General features: G+C 37.2%; 1 protein-coding gene across 6 annotated transcripts; it reads left to right on the top strand.

Moving 5' to 3' along the window:
• The first annotated feature begins 87 nt into the window (after positions 1-87).
• LOC106155238 (putative tetratricopeptide repeat protein 41) lies at positions 88-26,648 on the top strand. Of its 6 annotated transcripts, none has more exons than XM_013529962.3 (19): positions 88-267; positions 1,642-2,473; positions 6,837-7,068; positions 11,697-11,917; positions 14,937-15,091; positions 15,385-15,838; positions 16,021-16,260; positions 16,617-16,649; positions 17,316-17,514; positions 17,791-17,971; positions 18,826-18,990; positions 19,591-19,699; positions 19,981-20,132; positions 20,529-20,718; positions 21,032-21,182; positions 21,591-21,740; positions 22,150-22,256; positions 22,542-22,634; positions 22,869-26,648. In XM_013529962.3, the coding sequence occupies exons 2-19, from the start codon at positions 1,657-1,659 to the stop codon at positions 24,080-24,082; spliced, it is 4,863 nt and encodes a 1,620-aa protein (XP_013385416.2). In that variant the 5' UTR covers positions 88-267; positions 1,642-1,656; the 3' UTR covers positions 24,083-26,648. The 6 variants fall into 6 exon arrangements, with proteins under 6 accessions (XP_013385416.2, XP_013385417.2, XP_086871984.1 ...); XM_013529963.3 differs by lacking the exon at positions 88-267 and adding an exon at positions 570-850; XM_013529964.3 differs by lacking the exon at positions 88-267 and adding an exon at positions 906-1,339.
• The last annotated feature ends 81 nt before the right edge of the window (positions 26,649-26,729 follow it).

Raw genomic sequence — 26,729 nt, 5'->3', positions numbered from 1 at the left:
TGGCCTGTCGTGATTGGTCACTTAGTGCCGGATTGGAAATCCTCGCTTCGGCCCCGTGACCCTGACCCGACCTTGACCTCTGTTCTCCTTCCTGGATTTCTTTCCCACAGTTCATCAGTTAAATAAACTTCCGGTAAATATTTGATGTGTTGTGAGGGACCTGTTGCTTTTATTGATCTTAGAAGGAGCTTGTACTATTTTAAGATGACGTAGATAATATGGAATATGCGACTAGCAACAAGAAGACCCGAGCCTGATAAAGGAAAAGTATGTATTTTAGAAAAATGTTGCTGCTGATAGGATTGTGCAATATTTGGGAAAGTTTTTTGGGCTGGGCGCGGACGTTGTTAATGAGAAATATGCCTGTAAGTTTCTGGCCTCTGGGGGATTGCTCAACACCACTGTTGCAAAGCAGTGCAAGTCTTGTATTTTGTAAATACTATATTTGCGTGGTCAGGGTAAGTAGTTAAGTCAACGGATTAATCCGTCTGTCTCGGTGCACGAACACTCCAATTTTAGTTTACGTCAAGAATGCGCAACGCGACTGAAACATGAGATAAGCAACTTCGCTGTCGCACTCCGCAACTCAGGTGAATCCACCGGAGCCGCGTGTCACCAAATGTATCTTGTCCCCCTTGGATGACGTCAGCAGGTACTTCCTCATGACTCATGTATTTATTGTCCCGCCAGGCGCCCCCTTTTTGTGATCTCGACCCCTTTTGCCTGGGTATAATGCCGTAGAACGGATACGCTGTGCTATTATTTACTACGTGCAGCAGCAGCGCTAGAATGACCGCGGGAGGTTGCTAACATCCGCAACTTGTTTATGCTACTATAGATTTTTCATGAGGTAAGTGGATGATGGCCCCAGTGGTGAAGCTTGTGCAATATTGGAGGATTTAGAGTGAGGAAAATCTTGGGGATTTTCTCTGCGGTTAAATTTAGCCAGCAAAGCGCTGTCTGGTCCCAGGCAGGGATATCCTTTTGTGTTTGTAAATGGAGTTTAGGCCTGTGAGTCAGCTTTATTCTGAAGTATGGGAAATCTGATGTTCACATCAACCTGTGATGCTGCAGTGTGATAACCTTAGTGAATCATTCATATGGTTAGTTTTTGAAGTTTGAACAGTTTGGAGGAGTTCCCTTGTTTAGTAAAAACAACACGTGGTCTCTCCAGTATCTTTGGGGTCAGGGGACTTCAACAATGGAGATAAAAATTTATGAATCAGCATCATTTTTGAGTCGCGTGGTCAAACTGATATATCATCAAGTTGCGGAGAGACGTTAACCACTTCTGTTACAGATTTTAGTGATAGGAGAACTGGAGCACAGGAAATTGGCGGTAATTAATAGCTTGTCTCTCGGTGATCTGAAAATGATCTCGTACGATGTGCCACTTTACTGTATGTCATTTGCATATATGTTTATATATTGAGTGAGTGTTTAAATGTTAGGCAGTTTATTGTGAGTGTCTTACTGTGAGGAGTTATGTCGATGGAAAAGGTAGTGTGAGCACACTTGAAATGTTTAGTATCATGCTGAGCAGGGAATGCATTTAGTGAGGAGTTTGTTTGTTTTGTTTTTTTCTTTCTTTCTTTTTATCGGTTGCATGTTTCAAATGACTTTTTTCCTTTTTTCCCTTAGAAATAGTATGCAGATATGGGAGCAAATTCATTCTTTAGTGACAGTGATGACAGCGGGCCGCCAACGCCGCGCCTGCACCGCTCGTTATCTCACGTGAAGCAGCAGTTTCACCTCAGGAAACCTGTCTGCCCCTTCATCAGCTCAACATTTCAAGACTTTCAACGTGAGAGAGAATATTTGACCAAAAAAGTCTTCCCAACGATAGACTCAGTATGCAGGGAGAGGGGGACCTCTTTCACCCCAGTTGATTTACGTTGGGGGATTAACGATGCACAAGCCAATTCGGGACACGTTCTGCAGCTTTGTTTAGAATATATCAATAAAAGTGCACCTTTCTTTATTGGACTCCTTGGGGAGAGATATGGGGGACATAGACCTCCAAATGCCCCTCCAGTGCCAGAAAATTACGAGGACTTATCAAAAGATGCATTCTGGTTGGATAAAAACTTACTGGTGGCAGCAGCTGGAGGCCACAAATGGGTGCTACAAGAGGCGCACCAACAGAGCAGCATCACAGAACTTGAAATTATGCAATCAGTTTTCTTAAACGATAGCAAACACTGTTATTTTTATTTCCGCCAACCAGAGCATGTAGATTATTTATATGTGGACTTGCCAGAGGAAAAGAGAAAGAACAAACTGAAAGTCTTTTACCCAGAGTCAGAGTACGAGACACTGAAAGTGAGGGAGTTAAAACAGAGGATTGTGAAGAAAGGACTGCCTGTGAAATATTACCGCACTCCTCAGGAACTTGGGCAGTTGATTCTGCAAGACTGGTTAAAAGTTATCGATCAACTTTACCCACCACTAGAGGACACTCTGAATGAGAGAGGTAACTAAATATTTTATTATTGTTATATTATTATAATTATTATTATTATAATTTGTAGTTATTTTCTTCATTTTAAGAAATCCGAATGATATGTGCATAATTTATCTTGTGCACCATATCATTTCACCTATCAAATCACATCCACCATTTTTTTATTTTTATTTTTTTTATTGACTGCATTTATTTATGTATTTATTTATTTATTTATTTATTTATTTTTTGTCAAAGAACACTCAGTCTGACATTTTTACTGTTTTACTCTCTCATGTCACTTATTTTCTTGTTTTGAAAGGCTTGCCTTTCACGTTGACCGATTTATTCTCCCATGTGATTTATGGTGTCGTGTTTAGACACGTCTCCTTGTGTACACTGTCATCATGCTTGTTGACTTTGAATGCCAACATAAATCTTAAACTGTCATTTCCGATTTCTTTAAACTAGTAATGTCTTCTTATGTAATGGACTCATGAATTAAGAATTTAAGCACTCCAAGCATGCAGCCTAAATTGGAATTTTTCTCTGCAAATTTTTTTCCAACTGTAAGATGAAACAGGTAGATCATGATGACAAACAAAGGTGGAAGTTTTGGATAAAAGACAGCATGACATTTGTATTAGTAGATCACATTGCACATTTTTATGTGGGCCTTGGAACTTATCATATGATCACATACAGTACTATGTCAGGAATTGCTTTGTATCCTGTCTAACGTGCTTGGCATTCCATCTTGACATTGGACCTCCTGCTGTCCAGAACCAATAAGACCATGTTACATCATGTTACAGTAAGGGCCAACAGGTGCCCATTTCTTCTGCTGACAAAATATCCGGTTCTTGTGATAAGTAGCAAACAATGCTGTTGACATTGTCGCCATTGACAGGTATCAACGTGTTGCAATACCTGTCAGAGCACACTCCTTTTTAGGGAAAACCTGAATGGCGAAATACCTGATTAAGTTGCTTATCTAATCCATTTCCTATAGAGAAGCAGCGAGGGGAATCCCCTTTCTGGAGTCCCAAATTAAGGGGGCGTAGACAGGAGACATTAAAAGGCTAATTTTGAGGAAGTTCTTCTTCCAGTGTGAATACATTGGCCAAATTGTTTCATGGTGCTCCTGTCACCTTTGACCCTGGGAATAGAAATGTTTTACCTTTGGACAGTTTTGGTGTACACTTATTTTTTTAACAGAGGCCCAAAGAATTTTAAGGTTAATGGGCTCTGTTTGAATCATTGCAAAGTTGACTGTAATACAGCCTACATTCAATCTAAAAAGTTATATATGTAAGAGGCTTGCTTGTTATATCATATGTTACAGGTAATAGACAAAAAGCAACATGAACTCAGACCCTCAGGATTTTCTGAAAAAAAAGATGAACTTCTTGTCTTCTGGGAAAGAGGTTACTGTGTCAGTGACACCTTAACATATTGATTTATATTCATATAAACATTTTGCTTCTGTGTCACTAATTTTGATGGAAATTCAAATATCTTATCAGTAGGCTTATTAAATTGATTTAAAACAAAACCCCTGAAATGACCTGCAACCAGATGCCAGCAGACAGCCAGCTAGCATGCAATGTTCACTGAATATTCCCATGTGTTTTGCCATGTGCAGTGGAACTGCTCTCTAGCAGCACATGCATAACAGCCTCTGTTCTCATGAAGATACTCAGATGACCTAAAAATGAAAAATGCAAGCTTTGGGCATTCTTTTGGCATGAACTCGTATGGAATGTTACAGTTATGCCACTGAAAGTGGGTCCCTTTGTTGTCCATTGTAAAGAACTGTCTTAATTTTCCTACATGATTTATTTCTTTGCTTGACCTGGCCATGGCTGTCAAGCAGGCAGCTCTTTTGTAGATTTTGGAAATGTGGTTTATTTTCTGTCTAAATGGCTTACTTTAAAATGTGGTTTGGGGACTGCATCCAGGGGCCTTATATACTGTATTCAACTTGCTGGAGTGCTTTGAGTAAAGAAATTGGCATCTGGTTTTGATATACGTCAGCCTTTTTCCCAGCTTTTGTGTAAGAAAGGGTGGGTTGGTGGGGGTGGGGGGGGGTCACAGGCAACTACTAGTACACTTTCCTCTGCCATTTCTCCCTCTGAGTTAACATCTTTCAGGATGGGTTGTTTGAAAGAATATTGGCTCTTTATTGTCAGCCCTAATTTCATCATCACATGTCTATCTCTTTCTGCAGCCAGATATTGTAGAATAATAAGCCACTACAGTGAGAGAACAATTGATAAAACTTGGTGGGGGTATTTGAGAAATCATTGTTTTTATGGTTAATTTGTTTCTGCTGAGCATACTCCAGCTTGGTTGTCTGCTCAAGTGGTGCCCAGCATTGTTAAAATTTGATTTTGTTTGAAAATAGTGGTAGATGTGTTTGTTATTAAATCACCGTGTGTGCAAAATGGAAAGGAACAAAGGAGAAATGTGAGATATTGGAGAGCAGTTCTGCCATATAGCCCTTTTGTTTAGTTTTACAGACCATTTGCTTATTCAGCATGTGCTTCAAAGCATCTGGCTTGACTTCTTGTGAAGCTGCTCCCTGGAGACAATTGTTACAGGTTATTTTCAATGAAAATCTTGTTGTTTGTACTTAGAATTAATTGGCAATGAGATAGTGGAGTGGAAAAATCCTATTGCATGTCGGCAGGAATTCACAAGTGGGTGGAAATTTGTTCAGTAATTGACGGAGATATCAAATTGTATCTGGCTGCTTAATTCAGAGTAGGAAGCCATTGATGGAACCTGTATCTGCAAAATTTGCACAAGGCGCACACTCCAGTATTTAAGTTATGAGTGATTATTAATAGATTACCACCTTCCACCTGATGCCTCGTGACATATTTGTTAGTTTAAAATTAGCAGGGCATGATTCTGAGTGTGACAGGTTATCAACATTCTCTCTTATCTTGCATATTGAAATATGTGTGCAGCAATATCTAGATATATATATATTTACAAAACAGTCTGTGCATTATTTCTTTGGAACATGCACAGACAAGGATTCACTGAGACTGAGTCTGTGGGATAAATTGATCTTGCCTGATTAAACGAGAACTCTTAGGAGATTGTGCTCTTGAAGATTGCATGCAATTTTTGGCAGATTTTGCCTAGCTTTTATTACTGTATTCTGTAACAGATTTTATTTGAGGTTTAGAAAGTTGACCCTGCCCCCCTCATGTCTTCCTGTGTCACTCTTTAGTATGATGTGCACAGGTAATGATGAGTTCCCATGTGAACACACCTGTACTAGTAGATGTATTGCACCATGAACACAAGCTCATACATGTTAGGTTGGTAATTAAGCGTACATTTATAAGCCTTCACTTACAGTAAGATCTTGACTGAGTGATGCCATAATTTCAATGAGAATTTCCATCAGTTTGTTGTATTTATTTCAACACCTAGCTGGCACTGCTACTTGAATGGGATTAATTGGCCATAACATAATTTCTATTGCTTCTAGGAAATGATGCATTTCATTATGACACTTGCAAGTTACTAGTAGTCTTGAATTAGATGGTTTCAGTGGCTGTAAATACCTACATAGAACTATCTCTGTGTGGTTTTTAAAAATGAATTTTGAAAGAAAAAAGATTTACTATTAAATGAAGCTGTGAAATCAGCTACCAACTGCATAGCCTTGTCCTGGACTTGTTATTTAAGATTAAAATACCAAAAAAGTACGCTATATTGGACTTCAGACTTGGGCTACTTCCTTGACTATTTCCTGGCTTAAGTTCACTGGAAGTCCTGTTGATTTTTTTTTTTTATCATGTTAATACCTTGCAGCCTACAGTTCCTTTTTACTTAGAAGATGTTCAATATTCCAAGAAAAATACAATGGAAAGGAATTAGATGCAGGTTTTTCTGGGAACATATTATGTAAATATTTCTGCAAGGCATGCATGCTTTTTGAGGGAAAAAACAGTCAAACATGAACAACAGAGATGATAGGGCTTTAATGAATTCCCAAAAATGTTTATTTGAAATACTGAGGTATTGGTCACCCAGCATTTACCAGATTACCAAAACACGTACACTGAGTCAGTTTTTTTTTTAAGAAACTAATTTCAGTGGGATTGTTTTTGTGTATTTTGTGGTTATTTCTGAAGTGTATTGATGTTGAAAGTAGAATTTCTTTTGGGTATCAGGTCTTAATCTCTTTAAGAAAAATAATAATTTTTCTTATTGCAAGTGTCTTCATAACCCTCAAGCCTAAGAAAGAATGCTTCTTTTAGTAAATTATTATAATTATTATTATTTGTATTATGTATCATAGGTACTAAAAAGGAGTTTTCATTTGAAATTTTATTTCAAATGACTAAAAGTTCTCATTTATTCATCCTAGGCGCCTTGCAGTTCAGAGAATGGATGGCACACGAGGCTTTTGCGGAAAGTCGCAGACACGTGTTCGTTTCGACTCAGGATTTAGAGGGGGTGAAAACAGACCTGACAGACTTTGCTGAAAAGGCAGCAGAAGACCAACAAGTGGACTTCATGGAAAACTTTCAGTTGGAGAAGAAGAACAACCACCGCTATCACGTGTATCAGCAGCAGAGTTTTAGTGCTCTCAGAAAAAGGTGGGTTGATTGGTTATTCTTTGTCCTTGAAATTGGTTGTTGAAGTCTAACACTATAGCATGCACAGTGGCTCATATGTTCATACAGAACACGTGCATACACACAAGTACATGTGCTTACATGCAAACATGAACATATACATGCAAGTTATGGCACAAAGACACACATGTGCAGGTCTACGAGATATGTTTTTGAATAGTAGACTTTTTGCTACATGTTTGCATGTTTGAGTGTCGGCAAACACACGCACACGCACACAAACACACACACACATTTTGTATATCTCACCATCATTGTGACATCATGATTATGTGTTACAAAACTGTCTAAAGTTTACATCCCTGTCCCTAATTCTGTTCCTAGATATGATTCTATAGTATTTTTATGCCTCTCTATTTTACCTTCCTCACAAAATATAAAAGGAAGCATAGATAAGAAGGCATCAATTGTGACAGGTTCAGCACTGATAGGTAAAGGTATATTATTATTATTATTTAGGCAAGATATAGGGTCGTGCTTGGCCTGTGGGCGTCAGACACAGAGAATCGTGCTATTTGATGAGGCTGTCTTGAATTCAGCTAAAACAGGATGTCATGCCTGTGAATTGATTTTCTTTGTAGATTTATGCCGTCACGGGGTAGGAAACCATTGAGAAATGGTACACATGTTTTTACCATTTAATGCTGGATTGAAATGAAGGATCGTTAACTAGGACGGATAGGTCTGACGTTATTCGGTGCATGTGGTAATTGTGTAATGTATTTTTTTTTACCTGTCAGAAGATTTCTACCACTCGGATTCCCCCCCCTCCCCCACCCCCTCCCTCTCCACTGTCACCATATCTAGAAAAAACATTTCCACCTAAAATGTTGTCAAAAATAGATAAGGTTTTTGTTTGTTTCCAAAATAAATCAAGGACAGGGTTAAAACCAGTTCAATGATGGCACCATGTTTTTTCTTTAATAGGTTATGATTCTAAAATTAGATATCAGTTTCTGCCAAATGTGAAGTGACACGAAGTGACATGATTAACATTGGCTTAAGGAAAATAGAATGAGTGAAAGGAATATTAAATAAATGTAACTCAAAACCAGTTGCTCACATTCATATATATAATGCTATACATATTTAGTGTTATCTTGAAAAGATGGTTTGATTTTATGAAATACTTCAAACAATTGTAAAAATTTGAAGTAGGAGAAATGGCTGATTTGGATCTAGATGCAAATTATAGGCACTTCCATGGGAGTCAGTCACCAAGCAGTTTTCTGAGTTTCTTTGAGGGCGAGATCCCATGTCAAAGAACATCGTGATTCATTAAAGAAGTGATGAAAAAGGTAACATTACAAGGCCAAGTTGACACATCGTGTTCCCGTGGAATTGCTCCAGTGCTCGTGATTCAGCTGTACCGCAGAGTGACAATTCACACGCCTTCTACACTCTTGTGTCTGGGAAAATTATATATTTTCAAAGGGAATTTTAGGTGGCTGTGAGAAAATATATAAAAAAAAGCCATTTTGTGTTCCTTAATTAAGAAGTGGGGGGCATTGAGTCAACATGGGCTCACGTTTCAGAATAGTTTAAGTTTCGTATGTCAAAAAAAAAGCCTGTTTCCTGGTCTTGCCAGGTATTTTATCTGAAAACCAAGAGATTTGATAGGTTTTGGATACTAAGACTCTCATTATTTTGATTTCCCTGACTCAACATATCATTTCACAGATACATTGCCCATTTTCTTCATTACTGAGAGATTTTTTTTCTTTTTGATTACTTTCATTTGCTTCCCATTTGTTAATTTGGTGATATTTTTGTAATGATTCATTCTTGTGACTAATGTCATGTTATTAAAGGTAATTTTGTTTCTAATAATAAAAAAACATAACAAACCCAAAGGAGTCTGGTGTCAGGTATTGGGGTATTATTAGAAATATGATTGTCACCATGGCAGGTATACAAACACCTGTTAGTTAAAATACCCCCCTGTCCATGTTTGTAACTATGGCAACTACTGGAGTCTAGCAATACCACCTTGTCCATGTTTGTAACTATGGCAACTACTGGAGTGCTTGTTTACAAAATGTTCCATTTTTGTTCAATATAATTGCCAGTTTGTTGTGTCACTGTGTAAATTGTACCAAACGCCAAAAAGTTCAAGTGTGGTGGAGCCTTTTTAATTTCTAAAAGTTTATCCAATGGTCAGAATTTTGATCAAGCATCTTAAAAAGGAGGCTTATTCTTGACTGTTTTCTTTTGACAGTCTAATTAATTGCCTGTCACTAACTTCTAATCATACTACTATAGCACTTACAGGTGATTCCTACACACACACACACACCAAAAAATATACTACTTGAACTTTGCCCCCTTTTTGGTTGCTGTGTTATAAAAGATGTTGAAGTCGGAAGTATCATTTGGTGGGAGATGTTTTGTGGTACTTGGTTTCTTGACCTGGATGTGGTCAAGTTCCTTCAAAGGATCCATATTTATGTCTATGTGTATGTGGGTGCTTGGGAACTAGGTTATTTTAAACCTATTCAGTACACGCACATATATTTCTGTAGGGTAAACAAAACACAATGTCCTGTTGTCATTTTGAAGTCCAATGTGATTTTATTGTTGATGTCAGTGTCCTGTCAACTGACTTGTAATATTCTCTTGAACTTAAATTTAAGAAAAAATATATAATGAATTTTTTACCTCAACTATCTTTAGTATGTTTTATCCCTGTAAAGCTTTAAGGTACATACAAATAAAAGCAGTAACAACATATCTTGGACAAAAATTAGAATTGAAATTTATTTCTTTTTGTCAACTTGACTAAAACAGTTATTTCCTTCTGATGAGCATAATTTTACTTGGCATAGTAGTTCTAAACCACCAGACAATAAATGAATTACAGTAAGCTTTAAGGTATTTGAAAATGATTTAAGATTTGAACTTGATGCATTCCTTTTTTATCAGACGACACATTACTGTCATTGGTATTTGTGGTCAAAAAGTTTTTTGTACTGTCTACATTCATAAAAAACTGTCCAGTTGCCACAAATATTTCATAAACACACTGTAATGAAAATATGCCACTGTAATAATAAGATTCCACAATTATTAAGAATGTTTCTGATGATAGTAAGGCAAAGTTGTTTCCTGATAACTGTGTAATTTTTCACTTGCATGTGACCCTCACTGCCACAGAACCATCCTCTGAACTGTGAAATTGTGACGTTAAAAAAGATCAAGAGAGAGAGAGAAAGCATCTTATCGTCCCATCTTCTGTCTGGTGTAACAATAGGCCATAAATTTCCTGTCTGCTTATCCCTGATCAGAAACATTTCCTCATTCTTTACTGATCTTGATGGAGACTTACAATTAAAATTTTTGAAGTTGTGCTCATGAAAATTGATAGCGTAACATTTTTTTTCATCTTTAAGATTGTATAGCTGAATGATTTGAGGAAAAACAACAGCATTTTGCACATTCTTTTTATCTTTATCTTGATGGAGACTTACAATTAAAATTTTTGAAGTTGTGCTTATGAAAATTGATAGCGTAACATTTTTTTTCATCTTTAAGATTGTATAGCTGAATGATTTGAGGAAAAACAACAGCATTTTGCACATTCTTTTTATCTTTATCTTAAAAATTAAATTACTGATGTCTCAAAAATGTTTGGGTATCATTCTTCATTCTTTTATTGATCCATCTTTAAGATAACATAGTTGGAGGTTTTAAAAAAACTTATAATAAGAATTAGAGTATGCGTGGAATGAAGAAGGACAATTTCATTACGTAAATCATGGAATACTAGCATTTGCCATGATGTCTTCCACTAATATCAGGCTACACCACTGTTCACAAGGATTTGGGCATTTTTATTTATTAATACACTTAGCCCTGTAGTTGTCTTACTTCATCAGAAATTTAATATCAGAGTATTAGTAGGGTTTTAATTTGGCATGATAAAAAGAACAACAACAAAAAAAGTACAGTAAATAAGTATATATGAACTTTATGCCCTAATTAATATAAGCTGTTGTGATTCAGTAGAGGGAGTAACTGCTTTAACTGACTCACTGCCCACTGTCCAGGTGGCTGTCCACTACAGGTACACACAGGTGTCAATGTCCAGGGCATGGTCAGTGTCCGGAATTAATGGCTCTGGGTTGTGACCGTAGCATCTGCCCTGTGCCCCGCAGCATCCATTACTCTATGGTTGGCAGTTGTTTTGACATTGAATGACCAGTCATTTTCTTCTTTGTCTTTAATGCTGTATTTATAGTTGGTGCTGAATCTTTTGACACATTGAGTAACCCTCTTAAAAAGTATTTTTAAAAAACTAAACAGTATTGTTGAAGCATCATCTTCAGCTTCTTTATGGGTCTCTAGATTTTGCTCCAATAATGTGAAGAAATATTTTCTTTCACTTCTTTGGCAACGTGCAGATTTGGTAAATTTTGTAACTATTCACCTAGAATACAGAACAAAGATATCCAGGTACCTTCCCTTTTTTTAGAGCATTTTAACCCTTTCCTGTACACTGTTGTATTATTATTATTATTTTTTTTATTTCAAGCTGAGAGAAATCTTTATTTAATAAAAATGTTCTATTGTCTTGCTATCTTTTGTTGCAGGAAGCCCCAGGCTATCAGCTACCAGTCGTTACTCCTACTGGTAGGAGAGCGCGGCTGTGGCAAGACCTCGGTGCTTTCTAACTGGGTCAAAGGCTTTTCAAAGGATCATCCAGACATCAAAGTCATCGCACACTACGTCGGCAGCAACTCATCCAGCACCGATATTGCGTCGTTCATGCGCAGGTGCACTTTAGAGCTCAGGGAGGAATACCACTGCTCAGGTGCGTTTTCTTTTTTTTTTTTTTTTTTTAACAAGATTTTGTTTAAAGGAAAAGATTGAAAAGGTCTCATTAAAATGATCACTGCTTGGCTGAAAGATAAACGCAACCTGTGAAATGTAAATACTAGTGTATCTAAGATAACCATAATGTCTACCATTATCTTCATGCTTACAAACCTGGAACAAGACAAAGCAAAGTTGCATGATGATCAAAAGCATGATAAGAAAAGCAGCTCTAACAAATCACGTTTTGTTGTTTTTGTGACACTAAATTGTTATTAGTCATTGAATTTATATGCAGCATTTCATGTTTTATTAGTTTGGGGTCACTGGTTTGTAACTGAAAAGATGTTCATGTTGCATGCAAACCATTGTTGTGGAAACGTGATTCAGAATTTCCTCTAGCAAAAAAATTAGTTTAATGTGGGGCATGAGCATTTATTTTCAACACAGCGGATAACCCCACTATTGCAGTAATACCATTTTTTTTTTCCTTTGGTACCGTTATAACAAGGATTTGTTTAAGGAACACAACACTAGCAACAGTAGTCAACAACAAAAAACGTTTTGTTTTTGTTTGTTTGTGTGTAGACGTTTTAGTAGGGTCTTTTCAAAGCAACCCTTTCTTTACAACCCTGTCAACTCTTAACCTGCACTTTGTTTGCAATCAATACACCTATAAACTGTGAATTTAGGGCACAGTGGAAAGCTAGGACTGAAACAGGATCTTGATGGATGTGGGTGCAATGTTAACCTCGGAAATAAGGACTATGTTTTCGTTTGAAACCACTATAATTTAAACCAACCACTGACTAAATTTCATCGTTTAACATTTACATATTAAAATATTCTTTACAGTGGAAGCAAGTTTAAGATATGTACATTTTAATATGAGGGCAAGTTCATGCCTCCCCAAGCTCTATTATCCTCCTGACTTGCACTTGGTAGCTTTGCTGGTGAACAGGAAATCAAAGTCAATGTGACAGTTTTGGGTTTACAAATGGCCCATTAATTTTCTGTACTAAGTCTATTACCTCAAGTGGCCTTTCTTATCTGTGAACTCAGTTTGCTTTTTTATTTGCTCTATATCTTTAGAAGAATGATGTTCAGTTTGTGTATGACCTGTGCTCATGTTCACATGAAAGGGCACTTTTTTTTTTTTTTTTTTTTTTTTTTTTTTTGGGGGGGGGGGGGGTAGGTCTGACCTAATGCCCCAGACAAGGGTCATTGCCCTGTAACTCTGTAACTGTTTTTGTGGGGTCTTTTCTGCATTAAAAGCAATATACAGATGCACATCTGATATGCATATGATGTCATGAAATTTACTTCATTTTGCATGTGAAAGTTTAAATTCTGAAACTGTTGATATCCTTTTATGTACAGATTAGGTACAGATCTTTTTATGTACAGATTATTTACAGATCCTGTGTTTGTTGTTGTCACAAAGCTGCTGCTCACTTTGTACTGTAAACACAATGAATTACAGTGTGATTTACTATCCTTAAACTTACTGGGCTGATTGTTAGGACTAAAATGCAGCTGATTTGATATCATACATGTGCTCTTTCATTCCTTCGTGCACAAATGAAAATTAACTTCTTGGATCCTGCAGTCAGACATGTATTTCCTAGAATTTTCTGTGACAGTCTTAACCCTGGAATACTTATATAAACATTCTGTGGAAGTGAAATTTAGTAAATCTGGAGAGTAGCTTATTATTTCTAGTTGGCTGGTGGATTCTTTTCTGCGCAAATTATATAAACTACCTTTCCAACATATGCTTTTCTCAGATTTCTCATTCTTTTGACATTTTGTGTTGGCAGAATTGCTTTGCACAAGTTTATAAATTGCTGTGAGTAACAGAAGAAGGTGTCGCTTATTGACGCAAGTTTTTCCTGAATAGCAACAGCTATTGATCTAGTCATGCAATTTTGAAGAAAAATGGATTCACAAATATCTTTTACAGTCTGAATGGATTTTTCCCATCTCACAGCTTATTGTCACCGTGTCCCTAAACCACCGTTGGCCTGTTGTCTATTTGATGCTAAATGACAATAATCCATTCGTGTCTCTATAAAAATGGTACCCCAAGGCACTACACCCTTGTTACCGATTTTAGCCCAATTCCAGCAAAGTTGCTCATGGCATGTACAAGTGCATACAAATGAATTTTAATGGGTTTTTTATACTAAAAAGAAAGCTTTTTGTTTTTGTTTTTCTTAGGTGTTTGAGTTAGTCATATTTTTATCTGTAGTCAATCAATATCTGGCCATGGTGGCCTAAGGGGTGTTTGGCAAAAGATGCTTTGTGAATCATCTTTATAACCTGCATAATTTGGCTCGAAGTGGATAAGTAAGTAGTAAGTCATTTGGCTACTGGTTAGCTTTGGTGGTGATGACATTTTGTTGCAGTTTGCATGTTCATTTACGGCAAGCTGTCCCTAATGGCAACGATTACTATATTGTAGAAGAATGCATGTAAATTTTGTCATTGAGATGGTAATCAGAATAACAGGTGAATACTTCAGGCTTGTTATCTAGTTGAACACATTTGTTAAACACAATAGCCAAGGATGAGATCTCCATTGATGTGTATTTTGTTCCTGTGATTGGCTTAATTTGGAACATTTTCATGCTATGCCTCCAGTCCTTCATGTGTTCATAGGAGACAAGTTGTGTTTGTCACTGTGCCATCATAACTTCTGAACACGTTACCTTGTGACAGGTTGTGTGACAGGCTATGTGACAGGTCATGTGATAGGCCATGTGATAGGTCATGTGAGAAACGACTTTGTTGAGAAACTGGTCATTACTTTTCAGAAATAAATGGAGAAAAAATTAGGGGTAGTCTGGTGGTCCCAGCCTGTGTGTGAAGAGGGAAATGGTTTTTAATCCTCTTATCCTTCAAATCCAGCACAGCAAATTCTTTTTTCTGCGAAGTTTTTGTAAATATCTATTTACCAAAAAAATTGTAGTATATTTGTGGGAAAAAATTTAAAGTACTTTGTATTTTATTTTCAGGGTCTGAAACCGTCCAGTCAACAAATACAGAAGATTTGGGAAATTTTCATCGCATCTGTGAAGCATTTATCGCAGCAACTGCTATGGGGCCATGTGTGTTGGTGCTTGATGGGATAGATGAAATGGGCGGAACTTCAGGATTAACACCTCAAATGGTGAGCACACCGTCTATACATTGTTTTATGCCCAAAATTTAGCTTTAAATTGAAAAAGGCTCTTGACATACTGATAACTATGATAGTAGAAATGGTGTTCAGACAAAAAAAGATAACAGTTTTAAATGAAAAAAAATCAATGCACATGTATATTGTGCAGATTATCCTTATGTAAGGTATATTTTTTAAGGCAGCAGTATAATCTAATTATTTAACTGGTATAGTTTGTCTAAGAATCATTAAAAAAACTTTTCTGAGACTGAGAAAACCTTTTTAATAATAACAATTTTTAGGTGAAAGAAATGGCATGGTTGCCAATGCCGCTGCCCCCACAGTGTAAAATCATCATCACCACAGCCAAGTCAGACCTGACATATCGCTCACTTGTCCACAGAGGAGACACGCAGATTGTCAAGGTCCCCCTCATCAGTGATAACGTCTCAAAGAGCAAAATCATCCAAGAACACTTAGCAGTGCACTGCAAGTCATTAAACTCTGAACAAATTGAGCGCATTGTGAGTTGCAAGCTCAGTGATAGGCCACTGTTTCTGTCTGTTTTGTGCAATGAGCTGAGAGTATTTGGCGTTTACACAGCGTTAGACCAGCACTTGGACTGGTACCTGAGTGCCTACAGTATCAGGGACGCCTGGACGAGGATCATTCACCGCTGGATTAGAGACTATGGTTGGACAACGGAGCAGGCCAAAGCTGACTTCCGCCATAGCTCATTTGTTGGTCAAAAAACAGGTAAGAAGACGGATTTTATAATGCTTAACATTTGTCAATAAATCGGAATGTGAAAACTATGACATTATTCCTTAATTTATTGAGAATTATTGTCTAAAAACACTTCTCACTTTTCATTATTTAGGTAAAAGCTATGATGTTATTTCCTCAAAAATAACAAAAAGTTTTATTGATATTTTCAGAACTTACTGGCTGGGTTGCCGATGCACTTCGCCTTCTGTGTTGCTCACGTCAGGGCCTTAGCCAATCAGAGATCTTGGAGGTCTTAAAGCAGCTTGGTTACCATGGCAAATCTACTGTGACATCATTTGATTGGGCGCTGCTTCAGTCTGTTGCCACGGAATCATTCATACAGCACCCTGGTGGACTGATCAACTTTTTTCATCAACACCTCAAGGAGGCCGTGGAATATGCGTTGCTAGGTAACTAAACTGACCAATCACTGCTCTTGTAATGCATAGTGTGAACCAATAAGAGTGTTGCATTGTTGTAGCTGCATGCTTAGATATAAATGCTCCACTGACAACACTTATACGATGATTCTATATGTGTAATATAGATTTATAGATATGTATGTTTAAAAAAAATTATATATTCCATTGTTCATTGGTCAAGAAAAGCATGATTCTATCTGCATGGGTATGGTTATTAAGTGTATTGAGTGATGATTATAAATCAAAATCAACACTTACACACATGCATACATACTGCATGATAGGAAGACACTGTTCCGATCTCAAGTTTCACAGCAGTGTAACTTGTCACCATTCTATCTCAGATACGTACTGGAAATGGCCCAAAACATGGTTAGGTATGGTATAGCTTTACATGTGTATAGTAGTAGCAGCTTTTTTTTTAGTTTCAAACGGTGAAGGGTTGTTTGCACAGCTATGGGTTTATTTGTATGTCATGTATTGATATGTATGTCCACCTTCATTGTAGCCAGTCCACTCCCCTTAGAGGTAGATCCTACTAAGAACATTTTTGTTATTCCGCTTAGCAGTATCCTGGTTGTTTACTTATTACTGTGTATGGATTTTTGCCTGGTTGCCCATATTTTTTAAAGGAATTTGAACAGCAGTGCTGAAGGCAATTATTGCATGATATTTTTGAAAAAGGCTTATTAATACAGCTATGTTTATTTTCAGTTGATATTGTTTCAGTATATCTCATGGCAGAATATTGTTATGAAGGGATTGTCTGATAATGCTAAGCAATTTGTATGAAAATCTATAGCTATAGAGCTGACTTATTAAGCAGGCAAGGGAACTTCATATCATAATGGTTAGGTGGTGCTTATTTCACAGCAACATATTAAGAATTAATAGGAACATTCCATGGTAAAAAGTGCATTCAATCAGAAGATAATTACATAAGAGATAAATGATTAAGTTTGATGCATGATATCATGACAGAATTGTTGCGGAAAAGATTATTTGATAACTCCTGTGATCATACCACCCTCTATCTTTCTTAGGTTGCGTAACACCAGCAGCCGTGGAGAGCACTCTCAGCCTCACTCAGAACAAAGAAACAAGCAAGCAACATTTCCATCAGGTCTTAGCTACCTACTTCTACGAGAAGAAGAACTCCCTGCGAAGGACGGATGAGCTGACATGGCAGCTGGAACGCTGTGGAGATATGGAGAAACTTTGTGAGGTTTTGTCCCAGCCAAGGTGAATATGTCAGACAAGATAAATATGTTTTAGCTCTTTTACAAATAAGCTAGGACTGTTTGAATAAAGTGTAAATCAGCTACAATTTTTTTGCATCAAAAAGATGAAATATGAAATTCAGTACATTTAGATAAATTTGGCCCTACAGTTGTCTGGTTTATCTTTTACTGTATGTGTAAGTAGAATGCAGCACAAAGACAGTCATATACACCAGTTTATTGATAAAGAGTTAATTTTTAACAATAAATACATATAATTTTCATTTTCTTACCTTAGTGTGTTTTTGGACATGTTTGGTGACGACAAGCAGTACCACTGCCGCAAGCTAGACCTCCTCCATTACTGGAAGCTGCTCAAGGACGCGGGTTATGACCCCCGCGTTGTATATCCCATGATGCTGGTGAACTCTGATGCCTGCCCTGGCCTCAGTTTAAAATGCACAGAACCTTATGTGGAGGTAATACTAGATTTAGTGTGTTTATTGAGATTACCAGACATAATAACACTTTAAAGTTTATTTCTGAACTCGAAGAGCCTAGACTATCGGCATATGGGTTCTATGACTATGAACAAAATGTTGTCCAGTGTTCTGTCAGAGTTCTCATGAGGAAAGCTCAACGGCATCAAACACAGAGTCATCATCTGTTGATAGGTCAGAAATATATTTTAAAAAGTGTGAGTTTGTACTAACTGTAGTTTGTTAGGAGTTAGATTGGTGTGTGTGTGTGTGAACGTTTGATTTATTGTCAAAGCTTACATTGGTGTGTAGGTGTTTTTGGTGGGATTGCTGAAGACAAAAGTTTTTATTAGGATAGTGACATAAAAATTATAGCACAAATGACGACCCAATAATTTGTGATTTTTGTCCATATTTTTAAGGTCAAATATAGTACATTGTTCTCTGAAAGTTATATTCTTAAAAAAATGCAGTAAAGCAGTGAAAATATTTACTTTTTCATTAAAAAATATAGCAGAAAATAAAAAATTGTATTTGTATTAAATTAAAAAAAAAGATGGTAAAACCAAACTTGAAAAACCCAAAGAGAAATAATGAGAAGAAAGGATACATTTGCATGCTGACTTAAAGTGCATGAATGTGATGTGAGAACTGCCTAGACGTCAATACTAGTTTTAGTTAGTATAGTATAAGTACTGTGAGTTGATTTTCTTAAGGTGTTGTTTCTATAATTATAGTTTATTAATTATTGATGTTTTTTTTTTCAAAACAACCTGCACTTTTGTGTTTGTATTTGTAATTTTTTGTGGTGTAACACCTTTTTTGTCTCTCTCTCTCTCTTTGGTTTGATATAGTCGTCATCCTATCCAGCACGCTCATCAGACCAAATCGATCCAATGTCTGGACAGTTCTCTGTCAGTTCAGCGCAAAATGCCGTAATTCCCGTCATATTAACTTCCCGCGCCAGCGAGGCCTCCCTGCACCGAGTGACCTCCAGTGGGTCACTTTACAAAACCCAGGTACTGACCATTAACCTTCTCCCAACTACACACGAATTATGGGTATAGGGTTAACTTTGTTGAGAAATTTTAAAAAATAATAATTGCATGAATAAAAAGTTTGTAGCAGGATTTAAGAGGGAGGTAGAGGCATCAAACTGTTTTTGGCGAATGGCAAAAAATTCTAAGCAAAAATGGACAAAAACAAGTAAACGTAATAAAAAATGATAATAGTAACAGTTCATCCTGCAAGATTAATTCTATTTATATGGCTGAAGAAATGTATGAGGGGAGAATAACTTGAGGCAATAAAACAAACCTGAGTGTATGAAGTAGGGGAGGGGCATAGAAAAACAATTAGTTTTAAATGTTGTTTAGTTATAATTATGTATTTATAACTGTTAAAGCATCTATGGACCTAATTGTTTGTGTTGGGATGAAGCATGTTAATGTTGTGACATCTTTTGAATTTTTGCACCCAGTAATATTTTACCACCTTGAAGTTAACACTGTCTCAACCAAAAGTCACAAATAGTTCAAATTATGTATATATAAGATACAATGCAATTAGATTTAAAGATTTCAAATCAGCGTTATAAAAGTGTTTGTAATATTTTCCAGCCTCCATCTCAGCAGCAGCAATCCCAGCAGGAAGATGCCCCCAGTATCAGCTCCAGTATGTCCAGTACTAGCCTTAGCTCCATGGTCAGTGATGCTGGATCTCAGTCAGGTAAGGACAGTGAGGAAGCATATTGTTTTAATATAATGTTGAAGATAATTTGATTTTTGTAACATATGAGAAGTTGCCAAAACACGTGATTTATTTTTACCATGATACTAATAAAAGCTAAACAGAAAAACAGAATCTTTGTTGTGTAATGACATAAGTGTATGATAGCATTTTATCGTGATTAGAAAAACTAGATATTTTAAAGAAAAGCTGGCTGCTGGCTTTGTATATTTTCAAAGATAAATTATGACAGCAGTTTGAACTGATTTTGAATATTCTAGATGCATCTGAGACATCCCGTCCAAGCACCCCTGTGATGCTGCAGAGAGACAAGGCGTTCTTGGCTAAAAGTGTGGGCGTGTTCCTCTCTGAGCTCGGCTGCTTCGAAGAGGCGGAGCAGATCCTGCTATATGCACATGAGGAACTGTACAGGGTAAGTTTACACCTTGGCTGAAGAGGTTCAAGGATGGATTTTGATCATCTCTGCCGTTTATACTGCAGAATCCTAGACTTTTGGTATCTCTAAATTCAGGTGTATTGTTAAAGACTGCAGAATCTCATTGACTTTTGTTTAATTTGAGCATTTGGGACCTTCTGTTAACAAGAGTTGTTTTACCAAAGATTTCTTTTTTGTATGGATGATAATATCTGACTCCCTTTGCAATTTCAGTCGTACCAGACAGTCAAGTTTTCAATTCAGTATATATTGAAAAATCTTGTGTCCTCTCAACATAATAAAATAATGGCATTTTGTTTTAGCACACCTAGATATAAGTCATATTAAAGAAATATCACCATATTCCAGCACTGATTCTGTGTATTATTACAGAACTATCCCCTGAGCGAGGAAGACCAGCGTCTGTTGTGTGTGATCCAGGAATCTGTGGCCGATCTCTACCTCTACCAGCTGAAGAAAGACATGGCGGAGACCTGGTACAAGAAGGCGCTGAAGACGCAGAATGAGTACAAAGATGAGGGACTTGAGGTGGATGACTTTGCACAGGCACTGGAGACCAAAGGTGTGTGGTTGTGAGAAATATTTTTATCAAATATCTGCAGTGGATTTTTTTTTTTTTTTTTTTTTTTTTTTTTACTAATTTGATATTAAGTCTCTGATTAGATATCAGGTATGCTTTTATAGCAGAAGTGATGTTTTTAATGTGTTTAAATTTGTTTATAAGTTAAGTATGGTCTTATGGTGTGTGTGTATGAGTGCATGGATGCATGTGTAATATACATAATCACCCCATTAAAATGTATATTCTAAAACTTCATATCAAATTCTTTGTGATTGGACATAATTTATACATAATATTTCTTGTTTTCTTTCAGGACGTCTGCTGGACTGCCTGGGGACCATGAAGATCTACGACAGCAAGTTCTCAGAGGCTGAGGAACAGTTGCTGGAGGCCCAGCAGTGTATGGAGTCTGCCTTCAGTGTGCCAGGGAAAGCCACGGTGCAGTACCACCTAGGGGTGCTGAGGTGAGGGCTTAGAGAGTATTTTCAGGGGTTTGAGAGTACTGTGTTGATTTGGGAGAGTGATTAAAATGCAGTTGTTTTGATGTGAAAACAGTATATAACTATGTCTTTTCAATATTACATGACTAGCTTTAGGTCGATGATATGAGCTTGTCAAAAAGAGAAGTAGCTACACATCACAAAATTGTAGCTAACAGTATCTGTAACTGATGAATTTGACACTGAACATGATATATACATGTACTTGAGAATGTAGAGGCTGATATCTACAAAAGGAATCTCTTTTCTTTCAAAGTGACAATATTAATTATGCACAGAAGAGGGAATGAATGATAATTAAGACACAATATAAATTAGGACTCAAGCCTGGTGCAAGCATTGAATAATTCATAAAATATCATTTTCTTCCAGGATGCGTCAGCTTGACTTTGTAAAGGCAGAATCCTGCTACAGACTAGCCTTGAGCATCCGTGAGCAGTGGTTTGGAAAGAACCACCCTGTGGTGGCCGAAGTCCTCAATGACCTGGGGGGACTACTGTCCTGTAAAGAGAATACCAGAGGGTAAGTTTGTCACCCAGGCCATTTACTTAGATTTGAGCCTACCTGATTGTATTTACTGTACAATACATGAACAGCTGAACTAAATTAGTTGGAGATTAACTAGTGAATTTTTGGCTGTGTTAAATATGTGTTGTCAAGTACAGTGTAATTTGTACAGAGTAGGGTTACTGAATGATATGCATTCTTAGTTGTTCTTATTCAGTCACTTAGTCAATGAAGTTGAAAATAACTTTCATTTTTATTAAATATAATATTTTTGCCTTGGCATCTTCTACAATCTGATCAAAAGGGAAATTACAAAGTTAACTAAAACTTATCTTCTTAGATTTTTCTTCATAATTTAGATTTTTAAATAATGAACTTTTAACATGTATTATCAAAGTTAACATATTTTTTCCATTTCTACCAGATATGACAAGGCGCAAGCAGAGGACTTGTACAGGAGAGCTTTGAAAATCAGAGAGCAGTGTCTTGGCTCAGAGCACCTCCTAGTGGCAACAACATTATTTCACCTTGGTAAATATCTGACTTTGAAATTTAACCATGTGCGTAAAGATTTGGCTCATGTTTCTGTTAAAGCAATCGAAAGATAAATTTGTATTGAGTATTCATAAAGAAATTACCATCATTTTCTGAAGATTTTAAAGTAAAATTTGGTTATGTCAATAAGTTTGCATTTTTGGCAGAATTGGCTAAATAGTAAATTTTTAATATTTATATAAGAGAACCTTTTCAGTTGAATCACACCATATTAAGTATATTTAGTAAAATATACTTATGTGATTGTCCTCATCCTTCCAGGTAAACTCCTGAAGTCTGAAGGTAGCTTAGCCTGTAAGACAGAGGCTAGGGGGCTAATGATGAGAGCCTTGGATATAAGAACTCAGAAATTAGGTAAGGGCTACTGGCTATAAAAGTTGCTGTCTCTACTAAATAGACTTCCTTGTACTTCAGCAAGGCATTGTTCATTTGTAGAAATTAGGGATTAATATTAAAAAGGACCCGGAAATAACAAAATTGCTACAAATGCACCACATGCACCAAATGCTTATGTAAAATCTTTGTATTAACCCTGTTTGAAGTGCTTCAACAGAGAGGGATTAATTCATTGAGTTCTTTTTTTATCAGGGGCACAACACCATGTCACCAAGGCCGTGCGAAAATCACTGATGGACCTAGAAACTTCCCTGAAACTGGGCAAATACGACTTCGGCCCTGCAAAGCCCACTGACAGGAGGTCCAGAGACCGGCCAGGCAGCAGCCTCAGTTTCCGTGACAAGGACTTGATGAAGATAAGCCAACGCAGTAAGTCCGAGTCCGGAAGCTCTTGGAGGCCAAAAAGCGGGTACCTTTCAACCAGAACCAGCCAGGTGGACAGCAACTGGCCCAGCAGGCCCCAGAGTCGATTCACGAACAACGACCTTGGCGGTTCCTGCGGGGATCTGATCAGTGAGGATGGGTACCATAGCGACGGGCAGAACGAGCAGCAATCCAATGGACCCCTGCACAAGAACTTGATGAAATCGCGTTCTCTCAGCATGACCTATGATCGGTTTGACAGAGATAACTACGATGCTGATTTAGTCTCTAGGTTGGAACACATGGCCCTGGAGCCGACGGCGGAGGAGGAAGAGCCGACGACTCCGGTCGGATTGCCGACGCACATTGAAAGTTTTGCCCCGGAAGTGGAGATTCAATACGGCATAACTGAGAGCCAACACAGCGCGAGCCCCACTACGCATAGTGGTGCCTTGAAAAAGAAGGCCAACAAAACCCGCAGCGTGCCCATTCGTCCAGCGTCCCTCTTCGAAAAATATTCCGCCAGAAGCCACGCCGCGTCTCACCAGGCCCCGGGATCTCATACGTCACACACGGGGTCAAGGTCGGGGATTCTCAGTCGTCTGGGAAGCGCCATCTCCGGCGTGACCGGGCGCAGTTTTCAGTCGTCGATGACGTCGCACGAGGTCCACCGTTCCAGATGTTACATTCCAACCGAACATAGCATAGATATAGACAATGCCTTCACTATCCAGGGCCCTCATAGCAGCGTCAAGAGCCTCCTGGGACCTCCCCCAGCGCCTCGGGACATTTCTAAAGGTGTCCACCACGGAGCTGCCTGGTACCACGTACCCGGAAGGTACCCTACGAACGAGAAACCTTACCCGCCCAAACGCTCACAAACACGATACAAAGTGTTAACCTCGGACCAGTATATGACCGTACAAGGCGGATGGTATGAGAGGGACCAAATCAGAGGTCACCGGCCCTTGAGTAGACAGGACGCGTATGATGACGTCAGTGAAAAGGAGGGTCATGTGACTTTCAGGGACGTTTTCGAATAAGTTGCGACGATTTCTGCGTTGGTCAACAGAGCATATTGTTAAGTTTCATAGTATTTATTGATGATGATGAGCATGGTGAATTTGTTTTAATGTATGCGAATGGTACATCCGTTTTTATGTACAGACACAGATGTGTCTGTACATATTGCCATCACCTGCGTCTGTCGTCGCCGTCGCCGTCGCCGTCGCCGATCATGTCGCCGTGCACTTTCAGCGTTAACACCATAAGTGGAAGACAGTTTTGCTTTTTGGCTTTATATTTACAGAGCTGATGAATATTCATAAAACACAGGTCAAGTTCGAAAATCAGCATGATCGGGCCATTATTGTAGAATTTATGCTGTTTTTTCACTTTTCAGCATACATGCAACACTGTTAACACATTTCAAGGAAAACTGATAGGCCTGTTGTCATGAAACTCACAGGAGTAATCAATCTTACTAAAACGCAGATCAAGTTCGAAAATCGGCATGATTGGGCCACTATTTTAGTAGTTATGCTGTTTTTTCACTTTTCAGCATATATGCAACACTGTTAACACATTTCAAGGAAAACCCATGGGCCTGTTGTCATGAAACTCACAGGAGTAATCAATCTTACTAAAATGCAGGTCAAGTTCGAAAATCAGCATAATCGGACCATTATTTTATAAGTTATGCTGTTTTTTCACATTTCCTCAGATTCAATTCTTAGGCATGTTAATAGTTTCATTATTTAATTAATAAGATATGTAAAAGTGTTTGTTTGACATTTCCTGCATCTTTACAACATTGTTAGTTGATTACGTAAAAATGATGGTAAACTTGTAATCGTGTATTGTGTAATAAGGTGTCAAAAATGGAAATAAACTCATATCATTGCAGTTTGTAAGATTCAATCATTCACTATGTTCAGAAACTCAGAATGGAGGAAATTGGACATTAAACACTGTTCTATTGATATTTTTTCCATCTCATCAATTTTCTTAGTTGATCATATATAAATGGCAGTAAATTGTTAATTTTGTTATATGTTAAAAAAATGTTAAAAATGGAAAAAAACACATTTCAGGACAGTGCTGTCTTGTTTACATTTTGGCATTTTCAAGTTGTGACTTTGAAGTTCCATGGGCATGAAGACCTTTGCTAGTCACATTTTCTGAATATCCATAATACTAATATTTTATTATTAAAAATTGATGGTCATTATGCTGTTAAACGTTATGTAATATTGCATCAAAATTTGGAAAAAAATATTTTGGGCACTGCTCCCATGATGACCATTTAAGAAAAATCATGTCACTTACTGTTCTCAAACTTACAGGAAAGAAACATGGGACTAAAATACAGCTTCAGTAGGCAATGCAGTCTGTTTGGTAATTCTTTCTGCTAGTTAAACAGTTTTTTTTTTTTTTGTGAAAATTTAATTTTTCACATATTGGCATTTTCAAGGTGTGACTTTGAAGTTCCATGGGCTTGAAGACCCATGCTAGTCACATTTTCTGAAAATCTGTGATACGTATATTTTATCATTAAAAATTGACGGTCATTATGCTGTTAACCATTATGTAATATTGCATCAGAATAAAAGAAAACACAATTTTGGGTGCTGCTGCCATGATGACCATTATGGGAAAACCATGTTACTGATGATTGCCAAACGTTCAAAAAAGAAATACAGGACTAAAATGCAGCCTGAGTTGGAAAACATTTCAAAGTGTGAACTTGAACTGCCATGGGCCTGAAGCCTTATGCTTGTTACACATTTTACTTACATTGGTATTACCTGTTGAGCATAATTAAAATTTGATGTTGAATTTGCAGTTTAACATAATGTCCTTTTGCATCAGAATTGACAGTAGCCTATTTTGTGCATAGTTATTTCCTGCTTTTTGTCTGTACATTTGACAGCTTTGCTGCCTTGTTTCTACTTTCAAGTCCCATTCACATTGTTGACTTACACAATTTGTATTTTTCTTATTGCAGTCTTGGGACTTTTGTCATTGATGATGTATATATGTACATAAAGATTTAATTTATTTGGATATGAAAGATTTTACGTGAGAGAACATTAAAAATGTTATGACCTGTAAAAATTGTTCAAGACTGCATGTTAGTCTTAGATCTCGTACATCGAACAAATGCTGTGTTGGAAATACAAGCAATAAAACCACAAAGCTCAAGGTAATTGTAATCATTTTTCTGTAGATAATACAGTGTAACAGAATGAGGTTGTATTTGCACAATTTTGGTACTGTCGTTTTATATTGTTATTTAACATTGTTCATCTCGACTATTTCCTTACATATTTATATTGTTTGTTTACGTCAGTACCTCATGTGCCGTAATGTTATTTAAATAACAAACGCATACCATTTATGGTAAGTGATAATGTATATTTTGTTAAAATTTAATAAATATATTTATTGTAAAGTTTAACAGTACACGAAATTAGGATAAACATGATTAGTGTAGTTATAGCACTGTATAACACTGCTATAGAGAAAGAGGGTAAACTTTTCTTCTGTTATCAAATTATATGAAGCGATTGGGGTGCATATTTAATAAATTATATTTTAAAATGAAAATTTTTGTTATTCTGCGGCCTATTCAGATGCGTTGCAGGTAATGGTCAAACCCTGCGAATGATTTCTACTAGAGCCAATATT

The sequence above is a fragment of the Lingula anatina genome, chromosome 6, assembly GCF_051362555.1.
Source record: "Lingula anatina isolate TDL-2025a chromosome 6, LinAna3.0, whole genome shotgun sequence".
Classification (NCBI taxonomy): Eukaryota; Metazoa; Brachiopoda; class Lingulata; order Lingulida; family Lingulidae; genus Lingula; species Lingula anatina.
Note: the sequence above shows the minus strand (reverse complement) of the source record. Positions and strands in the feature narration are given on the sequence as shown.